Source organism: Camelus bactrianus, chromosome 35, assembly GCF_048773025.1.
Source record: "Camelus bactrianus isolate YW-2024 breed Bactrian camel chromosome 35, ASM4877302v1, whole genome shotgun sequence".
Classification (NCBI taxonomy): Eukaryota; Metazoa; Chordata; class Mammalia; order Artiodactyla; family Camelidae; genus Camelus; species Camelus bactrianus.
The window spans coordinates 31,596,108-31,612,662 of record NC_133573.1 but is presented as its reverse complement, the minus strand read 5'-3'; the positions used below and the strand labels follow the sequence as shown (position 1 = coordinate 31,612,662).

The following is a 16,555-nucleotide window of genomic DNA, read 5'->3' as shown; positions in this document are numbered from 1 at the left end:
CACCACACGTCAGCATGACATCAGAGAACAGAGCAACCCAGCAGCAGGGCTGAGGCCAGGCCTCCCTCCCTGTGCGTAGGCCGCCAGCACCGCCTTCCTTCTCGCTTCACTTTCTACTCTTCTCCTCCTGAGCCCTGCCAGCCCCTCCTGGGCCTCCGGCTTCTCCAGGCCTGCCTTCCAGCTTGATGGCCACTGGGGAGGCCACTGGCCCAGCTGCAGAGGGGGCCAGCTGTGTGCCAGCCCAGGTGCAGGCCACACCCCTGCACCCTCGAGGGTCCCAGCCTGGTGGGGATGAACCAAGGGGTCACTGAGACCACAGCAGCCGGAGGAGCCAACCGGGGTGAGCACTGCCCAGAGTGGCACAGCCGCCCAGGTCTCTCCGTCTCTCCCAGTTTCTTCGTTTACAGATTAACCTTAAAAACTGAAAGACAGTAAGAGGTAGACTGCTGGACGGGACCCAGTGTGCCCGCCTGAGGGAGGGAGAAAGCATGGGGTAAATCCATCCGTGGGGGCCAGGGGTGTGGGTTCTGCCGAGAAGATGTTAAGTAGAGGCCACAAGTCACAGAAGACGTGGGTGTTAAGGGAGCAGGACTTCTCTCCTCAGGAGCAGAGTCACCAGGTCCCTCGCGGTGGGCAGACCACCCGGCTCAGGGCACCAAGACGTCAGCGAGGACAGTAAGACCCAGAATGACGATCGACCAGCCCACCAACTCCTGATTGTGCCCCAAGACCTCAGCGCCAGGGAAGAAACCACACACGCACGCTGCCCAAAGCACGCCACGCGGGGCAGTTCTATGTCCGCAGTGTTCTGAGTCACTCAGTGACCCCCCCCCCTTTCACATCCCCAATTGGTGTGGGACAGGCCGGGACACAAGTGGGGGGCAGGGGACAAGAGGAGTTTGAATACAAGCACTTAGGTTAGGCCTGGTGATCTGTGCACAGAACTTCAGTTCTACCAATTTTCATGTGTACAAAACGTCCTTTCCTAACCATTAGGCTGGAAGTCCGTTAACCCCGTTAAATGCTTTCCAAAAGACGAAGCCAAGACGAAACCAAAGACAATCTGGGTGGGAACAGTCAGCGAGACCTACGTCCCGACACGGGAGCTTCTTGCCAAGAGCTGACAGAAAGGATTTGCACACCAGACTCACACTTACTCTTTGTCCCTACAAGTCACCAATAAGCTGTACACTTGCAGCAAATGTGAACAAATATATTTAGATATATTTAAAAGAATTAAAAAAAAAACATTTCACAAAACATTTGTTGCCATAGGAATTTTTTTAGCAATAAATGCCCACATCAAAATTTAAACATTGTTCAAAGTGTGATCATCTGTACTGATAAGTAACGCAACAGATTATGTAAACAGAGTCAGGTACATTTCCCGGGAGGAGTCGCCTCCTTCCTGGGATGGAAGCTGCCCAGTTTTCCAGGGGACCAATTAAGAAACCGCTATTTTCAGAGCAACAAAAATAAAAGCTTTTATTTGTTCATCTGAATATAAAACAGGCGTCATCACAGATGCACAAAGCTCACTGGCGTTTAACACACGGGAAGGCTGCTGTCCGTCGCACACGGGGATTCTGTCTGAGACTGCGACTGGCCGAGTGCATGAACCTCTGACCAGGCACCACGCTCTATGCAGCAACGCTGCCAGCCTGCCCCTGGTAAAGGGGGTTCCCCTCCGGTAAAGTGTCGAGCAGGATTAGATACAGTAAACAAGCACCATGAGGAAACCGCCCGTCGGGCTGGTCGGAGCTTCCAAGATCACTGTCCACCCTCTTCTGTGCAGGCCGACGGCACGGCTCCGTCTGACACCAGAAGCACAAGGTCACAAGACAAACACTGGCGACGCTCCCACGAGTAGCTGGTCCACGGCACAACTGCCACACAGACGGTCCTCCTTTATTGCTGAAGCGGGCGGTACTCAGCATCTCCTTCCCCTTTTCTCGCACAACAGAACTCGAATCCCAGTAATCCCAGAACTCGAGGCCCTCTGGACCTCAGCGCTGACAGGATGACAGGACGTCACCAACGGCCCTCACACCACCTCGCTGGACCGCGGGGTCCCCCGCGGCTGTGTTTCCTCATCGGTGTCTGATCCGAAACCTCGACCCTCCCCTCTCGCTCAGTGGGCGTGTGAACGTGTCTCGTCTGTGTGTGGCGGGGCTCCCCCTTGGGAAGCAGAGCCTGTAGGAATGTGTATCTGAAGCATGTGGAGAAATATTCACACACAGCAATGAAGTCCAACAATGTCTTAAAACTCAAATGCTTTGTGGAGATGGAGGGGTGCACCCCACATGCAGACAAATTAAAAAAAAATGTCACTTAAACTTCCAACAACAACTAGCCTTGGGTCTCAGAAGTCAAACAAAACTCCTCGCAACAAAGCGCTCGCTGCCAGCACACAGAGCAAAGGCCGACAGAGACCACCGCACAGCCCACTGCCACCATGCGGCCCGCCGTCACGCCGGGACAGCCGGAGGGTCGGGCTTGCTTGGACTGCAGATCCCCCTCCTCGGCGGGACACAGATGCCAGTTGCATCCAGAGCGAGGGGCTGTGTGAGGCGGCGGCGGCGGCAGCAGCAGCAGCAAGAGGAGCGCGTCTCGGTGGAGGTGAGGGGGCGGCGGGGCCCTCCGGCTCCTGCCGGTGGCTCCCCGGCAGTCACACTGGCTCGGGAGCTGCGGAGAGCTGGCCGTGTGGACACTGTCCACTACACATAGAGGCCATCTGAGGGAATCAACACACACCAGCGCAGGGTGACATTCCTTTCCATACCGAGGACCAGAAGGGTGACAGTAACAGGAGTGACGGAAACATCGTACAACGGAGTCTTGCAGCCGAGAATGTGCTGTTCGCCACCCGCCTCCCAGGCCAGCGCGGAGGGAAGGTGCACAGTCAGCGCCAGTCCCCACCGGGAGAGGCGGCCCCTTCACCAGCGGGGCTCTGGCTCTGCGAGGAGCGCACAGGCTGGGCCCTGGCCGCAGGACCGCTCTCGCGCTCCCATCAGCCAGGTGGGCGAGTCTCTGGATCTACAGTGCAGTGAGGGACACCATGCAAGTGACAGGCTCTGCGTTTTAAACTTTAAAATCTCCTTAGTTCTTAGTGAATTTATATTTCATATATATCTGCTGGGATGCTATCCACGCAAGATAATACAACACTTTTTATATTAGCAAACATTACAAGACTTTAATATTCTTGAATGTTTTCTCTGTTATACTTCTAAAGAGATCAAAATAAATTAAACGTTTTGTACATAATTACATATGAAGTTAACTTATTTTATCTTTTTAGTTTAGTACAAAGATATCTGCAAGGTAACTGCCAAAATTCACCGTATTTATAACGTCTCACTCTATGCTAACTTCACAGGCTGCGTATCAGCCTGCTTCCTCAGCATGTTTCTGACAGGAAGCTGCTAAAAGCTAACTGGAAGGTGTACTCGTACCTCAACAGACTTTCCTAGAAGGATGAGCTCTAGCAATGGCTTAAATAGTAGCAGGTCCATGTCATTAAGATATCATGACCATTAAAACAGAGAAAACAATTCTTTGTCACACTACATAAACTGCTTAAAAGAACCCATCGGGAGGGCAGAATGTTTTAATTGCTATTTTGGCTTAACAAAATACCACGTTTACGAAGAAAGCACTTATTATCCAATAATTAAAAAAAAAAAAAAGTTTTGAAATGGGCTTTTCTAACAAACTGAAGGCAGCAACGCAAAGTCCTTCTGCACCAGCTTCACGTCCCACGTCTCATCCCGGTGCCCACCAGGGCGCTGGGGGCTCCCGGCGCGAGGCCGAGGCTCCGCTCCAGGAGCCTGCGTGCGTCTCGGGAGAGTCTACATGTTGTAGGCCACGTAGATGGGGTCCAGCTGGTCGGCCAGGAAGCCGTCCCGCAGGTGCATGCGCTGCTTCTCGCCCCGGGAGTTGATGGGGATGACGCCGATGTCCACCACCACCACCACCCCCACCACCAGGTAGTGCTCCTCCAGCACCACGTTGGTCACCAGGGGCACCAGGTCCAGGGCTTCCTGCTCGGACCCGTCCAGCTCCACCACCACCACCAGCAGGTTCGTCCAGGTGAACACAGCACTGGAAGAGAGAAAGAAGCCATCACTGTGCAGGGGGGCTCGCAACCACCTAGCTCTTTGCGGACCTGCCTGAGCACTGGGCCTCCTCAGGCCTGCTGGTCCCCGACCGTCTCCGCACCCCCTACCAGCCGGCTCGGGCATCACCCTGGCACAGCCCCGCCCCGCCCTCCCGGGTCCGCACGCAAGTAGTCTGTCCTGCGCCCTGGTTGGCAGGATGGGGGGACGGCTGGGGCTGGGGCTGGTCCTGACTCGCCTGTGCCACAAGAGAAGACAGCAGGAGGTGAACGCTGGCCCTTGGGCCGGCCGCGCCAGCTCAGACCGCTCAGCCGTCACCACAAGCATGGGGCACGGAACCGATCACTGCTTGAAGCACTGAATTTAGGACGAGGCAAGCTGCACGTGGGGGATAGCTCCTAGAAGACGTCAGAGACGCACCCGGAAGTGTCCTCTCTGGGTCTTTCAGTGGGAGGGCCACAGCAGTATCGTGTCTGCCGTTTGTAGAAGCCTGGACCCACGCTTCACATTGCAAAGTCGCAGAACCTCACGGAGGCCCTGCCCCGCATGGCCCTGGCTCCGGACCCCACAGGGGCGCTGGGACCTGCTTTCACTCGCCAGACACATAGGAGGTTCCTCCTCATGGGCAGGAAGCACTTGGGAAAGCACTTCTGAAGTGTGCGAGGACGTCTACTAGGAGAAGACACGTATTTTGTTCAGCTTGGCCCCCACACACACTAAAATGACAGGTAAACGCTGCAGAACGTGTCCAACAGATCCCTCCCTCTGGGCTTTGCTTTGGGACGTGCGTGTACACCCGAGGGAAGGACCTGCTGAGAGCTGCTCCAGCACCGTCCCAGGACACGAGCCCTGGGCATGGGGATGCCCTCGAGCGCCCACACGTGTCACACTCTCAGCCCCTCGGGCAGCCTTATCCTGGCACGTGAATCCGTCGCACCACATCTGGATGGGCTCGGATTCCGTGGTGCAGAGGAGGAGGTCTGCCAGGAAGCCACAGGCTATCACTGCCACTTTCTTTCCACGTGAGCTGACAAGCTGACGCAGACATCACTGGCGGGGTGGGAGGGAAATGTCAACAGAGCAGCTCTGCTGCACAGAAACCGACGGATTGAAGCCTGTCGCAACAAAAGCATGGCTGTCCGTTCCTCCTGGGGCCACAGGGGAGCAGACGAGGTGGCGGCCTCATGGCAGGGACAGCAGTGACACTCAGAACAGACACAAGGAACCCACGAGGGGTGCCTGTGCCGCACACTTTTAAATTGGAAATGGCACTTTTACAACCAGACAGAAAGTACCTGAGGGAGGAACGCAAGCCAGTCAGGCTTACTTTCCTAAAAATACAACACACGAGGCTGTGACTGGTATTTACAGCTACTGGGACAGGCACTGAGGCGGGCCCTCGCCTTGCCTGTTTCTGGGCTGGGCTCCCATCGTCTCCGTGTTCACTCAGGTGGAGAGGCTGCTTTGGCAACTGGGAGCTCATGTTTCAAACCAGCCCTGGCCTGCCTGTTCTGAAAAACAGGTCGCCGCCAGCTCTGAAGCTTGCCCATTCCCCTCGGACCTCTGTCCAACAAGGCCTCTGCGCAGCTCAGTGTGGCCACAAACACCCGCCTGCATTCAGTGACAAGATGCTGCCACCGCTCCCGGACCAGCCCACCCACTAGGAAGACTGCTTCCGAGATTCAGACGGCGCCCTGCCGGGATCCTGCCCTGGTGTGCAGACCATCTCCACCAGGCCTCTGCCAGCTCAGGGACCACGGGAGCAAACAGGCCTGTACCCAACAACCCCGCAGCCACCTTTCATCCTCAAAAGTTGCATAAGAGGGACCTGAGAAGGTGGTCGCGCTGTAGCCTTCAGGCCGGCCCACAATCTGGGCCCACGTGCACATCACAGCCAGCCAAATGGCCGGGGAAGGGGAGGAACAGAGCCCAGCCCTGGGGTGAACCAGGCCCCCCAGACCTCTTGCCCCCAGGGGAGGCTGAGATGGGCAACTTGTCACCCACAGCCCGTGACGCCAGGGAACACGGCCTCTCCTGGGGCCTCAGGCTCGCTGGGGCTATGCCTCCCACGTGGACAGTCCCACGTGGCATTTCCCGTGCCTGTCATGTATGAGTACAGTCTGTTTTCCCCTACAGAATGCTTTCCTTAACAAAAAACCAAGTAAATGCCAACATGGCTTCCTGGAAACGCTGCCCGGCCGGAAAATCACCGACTGACCAGGAGGGCTCCTTCCAGCTGCTCCTGACCCCTCGAGGTGCGGCTCCCCCTGGGAAGCCTGCCCCCCAGGACCCCATGCCTTGGGCCGGCTGCCACGCCTCACCATTCTGTGACGCTCTTGTGTGCTCTGATGACCGAGGTCTCGATGTCTATCGGGTGGTACCTCATGCCGCGCAGCTCCATGGCCTCATCCAGGGCCCCCACCACGTAGAGGGCGTCGTGGCGCTCTGCTCAGGGGACAGAAACCACGTGAGCATCACCACAGTACCGCTCAAGCCACTTAGAAAGAAAAAGATGAACACTTGCCCCGAACGCAAAAGAGACGCAAAGAGAAGACGGCTGAGCTCGGACACGGCATCCCCCCACCAGGGCCCCTACAGCCTGAGGCTCCCAGGAGCAGGCCCTGGGCCCTGGCTCCACCTGCAAGTCCCCGTCCCCCGTGCTGCTGTCGGCTGCCACCGTCCACCCCTCAGCGGCCCCGCACCCCAGGGTCACAGGCTGAAGACACGGTGCAGCCAAGACTCCGCCCACCCCTCTGCTTCCATCATGTGAGGTCTTAAGTCTGAGCGGGAAAACAGCGCGCAGTCCCTGAGAATGTGAGACCACAAAGCTTCCCTGAGCTCGTGCGGCTGTCACGCTGATTCTCATCAGTCGTGCAAACTTGGGGTAATGACAACATGCAGTCTGAACGTCTTTCCTTACTCTTCACGGTGGTGAGTGTGCCAGGGTGGGGCTGGGAGAAGTGACCGGCATAGAAAATACCAGAAAATAAGTATTTTCCAGTTGAAGCCAGATGAGATGGAGGCGTTTACTTGCTGGCTTCTGACCAGGGTGGAGGCGGGGAGCCCACCGGTCCAGCCACTGGGCTCTGCAGGACGAGACCTGCCCTGCCTCCTGGGGGGTCTGGGTGTCTCCAAGCTTGGTTCTTCAAGGAGCCATGACAGCAACCTCAAATAAAACAGTCCACGACTTTCCCAGATTGGAAATGCCTGAATGTTTCTGTACCTTTCCCCTAAATTCATGCCAGTTCAGCCAGGTTAGTGCAGCCGCCCCCTCGCAGGTGGGTCAGGGGGCCTCTCTGACGTCTAGAAGCTCATCTCCTGGGGTTCGGGTATGGCGGGTCTCACCAAGAAACCTCAGCCCCCATTCCTGTCAAATACCCAAGTCTTGCCTCTGCTTTTGGTAGAATAAGGAGTGGAGAAGGGATTCCAGAATCAGCAAAGACTTTCTGCTCCAAGTACCACCTGTGCCTGGTGCCAGCTCCTCCGAGCTGCTGCTCCTCTGTGGACACGGGCTGGGCCCAGAGCTTGGGAAGGGGACCCCAAACCCCAAATTGGATTTCCAGGGTCTGGGGACCTTTCCGCAGCCTGTCTGGACTCTCACCTCCATTTGCATCAGTGAGTTCAGTTCTCCGCAGGAACCCCAAATAGCCTGTTCGTGCCCAGACTGTCTGTGTGTCTCCAAAACTTAATCTTGAGTTGAAGTGATCTGACTGGAGGGATTCATCTCCATAAATAGTGAAATAACCACTGGCGTTGTGGGCACTGTGAACCCAGATCTGTTGAGGAAGCAAAACACAACTGGATAAGGTGGTGGCCAGGGCAGAAACAACTAGTATAGCTCAGCAGACCACGTCCCGAGCTACTGAAAGTGCCCTGGCCTGCGATAACGAGGCATTCGGGTTTCTAGGGGACACTGGAGCCACAGAGTTTACTGAAAAGAAGGCGGGAGAGCAAGCTCACGGCTGAGCAAACGACTAAGCACGGCCTATGGAGAGCTCCATTAGAGCAGACTGCCTGGGGGCTTTCAAACCGAACACAGCCAACGGACAGAGCTGTGTGAGCTTCCTTGTATTTATTCAAATGAAGTGACTGTTTCCAAAAAGCAGCCTCCAAAAATGTTGAAGAGTTTTATGATTTATTTTTCCCTTTCACCTGGTCTGCATACTTTTGTAAACACATTGTAATAAAACAACACGACACAAACAAACCAGGAGGGAAAGCATGTAACATCAAAAAACAGGGAACCCGCCTACACTGCTGGTAGGAATGCAGTTTGCTGCAGCCATTATGGAAAACAGTACGGAGATTCCTCAAAAGACTAAATTGGACTTACCATATGACCCAGCAATCCCACTCCTGGGAGAGGAACTCCTAATTCAAAAAGACACCTGCACCCCAATGTTCACAGCAGCACTACTTACAGTAGCCAAGACACGGAAACAGCCTAAATGTTCATCAACAGATGACTGGATAAAGAACTTGTGGTATATTTATACAATGGAATACTACTCAGCCATAAAAAATGATAAAACAACGCTATTTGCAGCAACATGGATGGCCCTGGAGAATGTCATTCTAAATGAAGTTAAGCCAGAAAGAGAAAGAAAAATACCATCTCACTCATATGTGGAGTCTAAAAAAAAAAAAAAAAAAAGACAAATGAACTTATATATAAAACAGAAACAGACTCACAGACATAGAATACAGACTTATGGTTGCCAGAGGGGAGGGGGTTGGAAAGGGATAAACTGGGAGTTCGAGATTTGCAGATACTGACTGGTATATAAAATAGATAAACAAGTTTATACTGCAGAGCACAGGCAAATATATTCAATATCTTGTAACCGCTTACAGTGAAAAAGAATATGAAAATGAATATATGTATATCCATGTATGATACTGTGTTGTACACCAAGAATTTACACAACATTATAAACTGACTACACCTCAATAAAAAAAAAAAAAAACTAAAAAACAAGCAAAAATGAAACAAAACAAAAAAAACATTAAAAAAAAAAAAACCAAACAGGGAACCACAATGCCCAAGTGTGGTATTTGAGGAAACAAGAAGGAAACATGCTGACACTGAGTGCCGACCGAGGCACCAGCTATGCCGACTCGCCCCTGAAACGCCCTACAGCCGCCGTGTGTGCAGTGTGGTCAGAGGGGCCGGTCTGGACTGTGCACCCCACGCCCCGCGGAGCAGGGAGTCAACAGGAAGGAAGCCCTGCGTCCAACAAGGAGGGTGAACACTGTCTCTGCTCTCAGACACAAGGTCTCCCATTGAGTGAAGGGGATTCCCCAGCACATGGCTCTCAGGCCCCGGCAAGGCCGCCCACAGTGAGGACAGCAGGGGCTACAGCCCACTTTCACTCTTAGGAAGGGGTTTAGAGGAAAATCTCTGTACAGACCTCATTTAGGAATTATCATCTCAGTTCTGCTTGTCATATGGGCAGAGTCGAGTCGAGTGAGAGGCCAGAATCAGCCCAGGAAGACAGGGTGTGGAGAGGGTGCGGCGGGCAGAATCCGGCCCCGTCGCGTCCTCACTCCTTCACCCACTGCGCCCGGCGCCCACGGCGGCGGGGCTGCTGTTTGGGAAGACAGTGGGATGCCAGCTGCGGCTGCATTTTGTGTGTGGTGGCAAGGGGTCAAGGAAGGGGAAGCTGACCACACAGCGGGCGGCCCTGGTGAGGAGGTCTGGCAGGAAGGTCGCTGTGTGCTTGGCCTTGGAGGGGAAAACGGGCGAGAAGGCAGATGTGTTGGAAGAAGCAAGTTAACCAGGGAGAGCAGAGAACCTTGGAGAAGGCAGAAGCATGACATGGCTGGCTGGAGACGGGAAGGAGAGCAGAAGTGACCTTCTGACCCAAATAAACCCCTGCTGTCGCCCGCCTGCCACTGCTGTGGACACGGCTGTGACCCCAGGTGGTGGCCCGACTCCCTCCACACACTACTCCGCCGAGTTCCCGAGGAGGCTCTCACAGCAGAGGAGGCAAACCTCAGTCCACACGCTGTCTTCTCTTCTCTCAAGTCTTTGAAGGGAATTATACCCCTCAAGGAGCTTCCGCCCCATAACCCGGAAAGCTCATGGGCCCCTCACTCACCTCACCCAGGTGCGAGTCTCCCAACGGCCCTTTCGTTTCCGGGTTGGCAATTATGATCCGAACACCTGGCAGGATCTGCGTGGGAGAACGTTCTCGTCAGTGGAAGGACAGATGGGGATGTCTTCATGCCACGTGCCTGTTTGCCTTTCTAAAACGGTTTGGAAGGTAGATGGCTCTAAATCACATACACAGCATGACGGAATCACACAAAACACTTACAATGAGAGAGCCTGTGTTAAAGTGATCCTAAAATTAAGAATTTGAACAAAAACATGACAAATGATATAATTTAACACAGCTCGATGCTTGCAGACCAGGACTCAGAGGCGTCACTGCCACGTGGCCTGGGGCACCACGTCCAGCTCCGTCTCTTCACCACACCACCCACTTCTCCTGCCGGGAATGTCTTCCGGCGTAATGTTGACATTAAGCACCGCCTTCTTAAAGGAAGGTTAGCTTGGAAGTGTTCTGAATTCTACCGAAACCACATTTCACAGGAAGTGAAAGCTTCTTCTGGAAATTCAGAACACAAGCCGTCTCGGTTCGGCAAAGTAACGCCGCGTGGTCGAGGTCCACGGAGACATCTGCGGAGAAAGCCCTGGGAACCTGTCTGACTACCGGCCCACCAGGCTGAGCTCTATCCTAGAGCCAACTCAGAACCAAGAATTCTGATGGGTGGTCAGGCAGACAGACTATAAAAGGTCCAAAACAGCAGAAGATGCTTTCAGAACCATGTCAAGTGGAGAAGTCGGACAACTGGCTCCAAAAGAGTCTTCACTGAGGTTTAGGTCTGCTCCTTGCCCTTTAGTTCTGCACACGATGCCACCACTGTGGCAGGACTACTGGCTGTCCCTGGTAACCCCCACCCCCACAGTCTTCACTGTGCTTCCACAGGGAGCCACACCCTGAGTTTCAGCCAGGCCCACAGGTGTTCAGAAACGGCACAGGACCCCCACCCTTCCTGCCAGCTGGGCGTGCCCATGCCCAGTGGTACTTAAGTGTGAGGGAACTTCCTGACAGCCTGCGCCTCCCGCTCCTCCTTTTCCTGCCCCTCTTGCTGCAGGACTGTGGGAAGGAAGCCAGGCCACTTCAGACCCCGAGGCTCCCTTGGGTGGAGTGGCCATGTGGAGCAGAACAAGACAGAGGTGCCAGCCCGGTGATGTCCTCCACATGAAGGAAAACTGACTCATTTAAAACACTGTAATTCTGAATTTCTGCGCTCATGGCCAAAATCAGTCCTGAGATATTACGTTAAAGAAAACTTTTCGGGAAAAAAATTCCGTAATATTTTTCTTAAATTTTTAAAGCTCAGAAATTAAGACTCATGTTTCTGTGAAAATGCATATGCTTCCTTCAATACTTACTTTTCCCGATTCCATTAGCGGCAAACTGTGAGGGGATCCTCTTTCTACTAAGCGGACTCTACAAAGGGAAACAGAGGGCGTCACTGAGTGTGTCTCTGCGCCGATGCAGCCCCGTCCTCCACGCTCAGCTCCAGGCCGAAGCCTGGCAGCTGCACGGGGAACGTAAGTCTGTGGGCGAGCACAACTCAACCCAAAGACAGGCCAGAAGTCAGAGAACAAGCAGGGACAGCAGAGAGCAACTGTGCTCTGGCAGGAAACAGCCACTGTACAGGCCACGGAGAACAGAGCCTCATTCACCAACCCTCAGAATGGCTGTATCTGCGGGAGAAAAAACAAGGACACAGAACGAACTGTGGTCCTGAAAGAGCCGCCACCCCTGGTGATAGTGACTCCTGGTCCTGAAGCGCTCACAGCCTACAGCCCTGCCACCACAGGCCACGGGAGGGGCCCCAGGCCACAGCCCTGCCTCTGCAGGCCACGGGAGGGGGCCACACGTCATAGCCCTGCCACCACAAGCCACAGGAGGGGCCTCAGAGGCAGCAGCACAGAATCCACCTCCTAAACCGGGCTCAGTGGGGCCCAGCGGGGAGAGGACAGGCCAATTCAGACAGCAAAATCTAACTTCAAAAAAGAAGCTCTTCTCAATTAAAAAACTACTCAACGTTAATTTTAAGAACTCTAGAGGACGCTGGTGCCAGTCACAACCTGAGGTGGCCAAGTCCTTCCCAGCTGCATTATGCCAGGTGTTCTGTGGCCTCCAGGGCTGGTTTTACATCTCTGCCACGCTGTGTTGAGACTGTGATGTGATCCTTCACCGACAGGCCGCAACGTCCGGCTGCAGAGGGCGGAGGGCAGGGCTGTCAATGCACCACCGTGACCTGGTCTTCGTATCAGCGCAGATCTGCCCCCGTAACTGACAAGTGCTGCTGAAGGGGGGCCCCCGAGAGTCAGGGCTTGGTGGCCATGCAGCACGAGGCCCCAGGGTGTGGGGGACCACGTCGGCATGAGGCAGGCAGGCAGACAAGGTGCTGACAGAGGGGCGCTGTGGGGCTCCCAGCTCTCAGCAGCTAGAAGGGTCTTACTTTCAGGCAGAGGACGCCCTGCCTCCCACCTAGGCTTTGGTGCGGTGCCTCGTGTTGCTGAGACAAGAGCAGCGGAGGAAACCCGGCAGGTGGCTGCAGCAGTGATGCGACGGGGCGGAAGAGCTTCCTGCAGCAAATCTGGCGGTCTGATAACCACTGAGCCCCCGGTGTTTGTCCCAAGGAAGACCCTGCTGCAGACAGCGGGAGGGGAGGGCTCTCGAGGGAAAACGACCTGCGTCTGCTCCACTTAAGCCCAGACACAGGCGCGCCTCGTCTCCCGCGTTTGGGTCAGCGTGCTTTGCAGGTACCGTTCTTTCACGAATTGCAGGTTTGCGGCAACCCCACGCTGAGCAAGTCTATAGGCACCATTTTTCCAAAAGCATTTGCTCACTTCTTTTCTCTGTAGCATTTTGGTAGCAATTCTTGGCAATATTTCAAACTTTTCATTATCATATGTATTTGTTATGGGGATCTGCAATCAGTGATCTTTGATGTCACTACTGTAATTGGGGCGCCACGAACTTGCCCACATAAGATGGCGAACTTAATAAAAGTCATCTGCTCTGACTGTTCCACTGGTCGGCTGTTCCGCTGTCTCTCCCTCCACGGCCTCCCTATTCCCTGAAACGCGATGATCTCGAAATCAGGCCGCTTAATAACCCGTAATGTCCTCTGAGTGTTCAAGTGACACTCTTCTCAAGGAAAAGCCACATGCTTCTCATTTTAAATGAAAAGCCAGAAATGATTAAGCTCAGTGAGGAAGGCACGCTGAAAGCTGAGATGAGCTGAAAGCTCGGTCTCTTGCACCGGTTAGCCTAGTTGTGAATGCAAAGGAAAAGTACTTGAAGGAAATTAAAAGCGAACACACGAATGGTAACAAAGCCAAGCACGCTTACTGCCGAGATGGAGAACGTCTGAGGGGTATGGGCAGAAGACCAAACCAGCCTCCAGAGCCCCTCAGCCAAAGCCTCGCCCAGAGCCAGGCCCCAGCTCTCCAACTCCATGGAGGCCGAGGGAGGGGAGGGCGCTGCGGAAGGAGACTGAAGCCAGCAGAGGCTGTCCCTGAGGTCAAGGAGAAAGGCCGTCTCCACAACACACGAGCGCAGGTGAGGCAGCCAGAGCCGAGGCAGACACCGCAGCGGTGCCCTAGGTCCCGCCCAGGTCTCACGATGGTGCTGCACTAAACCACACATTTTCAAGGCAGATGAAACAGCCTTATGTGGGAAGGAGATGACATCTAGGACTTTCACAGCTGCAGAGAAGTCTGTGTCTGGCCTCGAAGCTTCACAGGTCAGACTGACCCTCCTGCTAGGAGCCAATGCTCCTGGCCATTCCAAAAGCCCTAGGGCCCTTGAGAATGAAGCTACGTCTGCTCTGCCTGTGCCCTCCAAATGAACCACAAAGCCTGAAAGACAGCACATTTGTTTACAACATGGTTTACAGAATGTTTTAAGCCAACTGTTGAGACCTACTGCTCACAGAAAAAAAATCCTTTCAAAATATTACTGTTCACCGACAACACGCCGGGTCACCCAAGAGCTCTGATGCAGAGGAACAGTGACATAAATGTTGTTTTCATGCCTGTAACACAACATTCATTCTGTAGTCCACGAGCAAGCAGTCATTTCAAGTCTCATTATTCACAAAATACATTTTGTGAGGCTCCAGCTGCCACAGACAGCGATTCCGCTGATGGATCCGGGCAAAGTCAGTGGAGGACCTTCTGGGGAGAGCTTACAATCCTAGGTGCCACTAGGGACATTCGTGATTCCTGGGAAGAGGTCGCAGCATCAGCATTCACAGGGGTTTGCAAGAAGTTCATCGGAGCCGCTGTGGACGACCTGCTGCAGGGGCTGAGGACTTCAGCGGAGAAAGTCTCTGCAGATGTGGTGGAAGCAGCATGAGAACCAGGCGCAGAGCCCTGAGGATGTGACCGAACTGCTCCGATCTCAGGACACAGCTTGAGTGGGCGAGGAGCTGCTTCTTACGGATGAGCAAAGAAAGTGTTTTCTTGAGAGGAAAGCTACTCCTTGTGAAGATTGTTGGAATGACAACAAAAGATTTAGAATATTACAAAAACTAAGTCGATGAAACAGCGGCAAAGGTTGAGAGAATGGACTCAAATTTGGAGGAAACTCTGTGGGGGAAACGCTATCAGACATGCTGCACAATACAGAGAGACTGTTCGTGAAAGGGGGTCCCTTACGGTGGCAAACAGCCACCGCAGCCTTCAGCTACCGCCATCCTGCTCCGTCAGGCGAACACCAGCACTGAGGCAAGACCCTCCACTAGCAAAAAGATTCCTCCTCCCTGAAGGCTCAGATGATGGTTAGCATCTTTTAGCAGTAAAATATTTTAAAATTAAGGGGTGTGCCTTTTTTTTTTTTAAAGACATAATGCTATCGCATGCTTAACAGACTATCATATAGTGTAAACATAACTTATATGCACTGAGGAATCAAAACATTTGAGTCACTCACTTTTGTGTGTTTTTTGGGGGAGGTAACTAGGTTTATTTGCTTATTTAATGGAGGCACCAAGGACTGAACCCAGGGCCTCGTGCCTGCTAACCATGCGCTCTACCCTCCCCACCACGTGACGCACTTTACTGTGGCGTTTGCTTTACTGTGGTGGTCTGGAACCAAACCCACAGTATCTCTGAGGTCTGCCTGTGTGCTGATAGGCTTAAAGGTGTTACCTGCAAAAGTAGATCACTGGCTACACCAAGACAGAATTAAAAGGGACTTAAAACTCCTCTATGCCCCAGGTAGCGTAATGCAGTTTAGGGCAGGTTACCACTGACAATGACCACCTGAACAGTACTTAGGATCTACGGAGCTTCACCCGTAGCGGCTTTCAGACAGACGTGATGCTTGCAGGAAAAGGCAATGCTGGGAACGATGACTTCCATAGCCTGTGGGGTCAGGAGGCCCCACCTGTCACACTGAAATAAACCTAGGCTGATCTGAGCAGTCAGATTAAGTGAAGAAGCCTGTGTCCAAGGGCTGGCTGGCCAACTGGGGATTCTGGACATTGGCAATTGGCTGCAGACGGAGAAGCAACAGAGAAACAAGGCCAAGCTGGCCGGACAGGTGGTGGGCAGGCAGGGGCAGGAGCGAGGGAAGAGGGGAGAAGGAAAGAGGAAGGGGCAGTAACGGCTGGCTAGGCCCCCAAGCAGGGCTGCTGTCCTCTGGGGGGTGGGCAGTCAGCCAGCGTGTGGGCCAGGCGTCCTGCAGAGGCCAGGCGGTCAGGCCAGGGAGCAAAAACTGTCAAAAATGAGGGCCATTCTGGACAAGCTCCACTCTGCCGGCTGTCCACTCACGGCCACCACTCCCTGAGGACGTTCCAAACCCCTGCCAGGTAGCTCTGGTGGCCGCGTTATGATGGGGACAGCTTCTGAGTGGGCACCTGGTGTCAGGAATGGAACCAGACCACTCAGGCCACAACGGAGGGAGCAAACCCCCAGGGCTGCGACTCGCATCCACACCCACGCCTCTCCCTTCAAGGTTCTTGCCAGCACTGGGGTGAGCCCACGGCCCGGGCTCCTTCAGCAGGGGAGCTGCTGGCCCTGTGTGCTGGCCAGCTTCTGCTGCTCTGACCAGCAGGCCTCCCTGCCCTCTTCCTGCCCTTCCCTGCTGACCCTGGCCTCCGACGCAGGCAGGCGCACGGAGTCTCAGCTGCAGAGCTCATCTGAAGCGTGGGAAACCAGGGGCATCTACGGCAGGAATCTCCCGGCTGGGCTGCTGAGGGGCCGGGGCAAGGGTGGAGGGCAGATGTGAAAAAAGAAAAAGAAATTTCTTCTCTGGTCAGTACGCAGAAGATGCAGTGCGTCAGCAGTCCCGGGAGAGCAGGGAGGGGTGCTGGACTCACTCAGAGGCGGCCCTGCATCC

General features: G+C 54.3%; 1 protein-coding gene across 16 annotated transcripts in view; it reads right to left on the bottom strand.

Moving 5' to 3' along the window:
- Positions 1–1,197: 1,197 nt before the first annotated feature.
- Positions 1,198–16,555, bottom strand: part of DIP2C (disco interacting protein 2 homolog C) — a 274,924-nt gene continuing 259,566 nt past the window's right edge. For all 16 annotated transcript variants that reach the window (XM_074358494.1, XM_074358500.1, XM_074358497.1 and 13 more), the window contains 5 exons: positions 11,584–11,641; positions 10,220–10,294; positions 7,720–7,894; positions 6,440–6,563; positions 1,198–4,104 (listed from right to left, as the gene is read on the bottom strand). In XM_074358494.1, the coding sequence (XP_074214595.1) occupies positions 3,852–4,104; positions 6,440–6,563; positions 7,720–7,894; positions 10,220–10,294; positions 11,584–11,641 (685 nt within the window). In that variant the 3' untranslated portion in view covers positions 1,198–3,851. The remainder of the gene's footprint in view (positions 4,105–6,439; positions 6,564–7,719; positions 7,895–10,219; positions 10,295–11,583; positions 11,642–16,555) is intronic.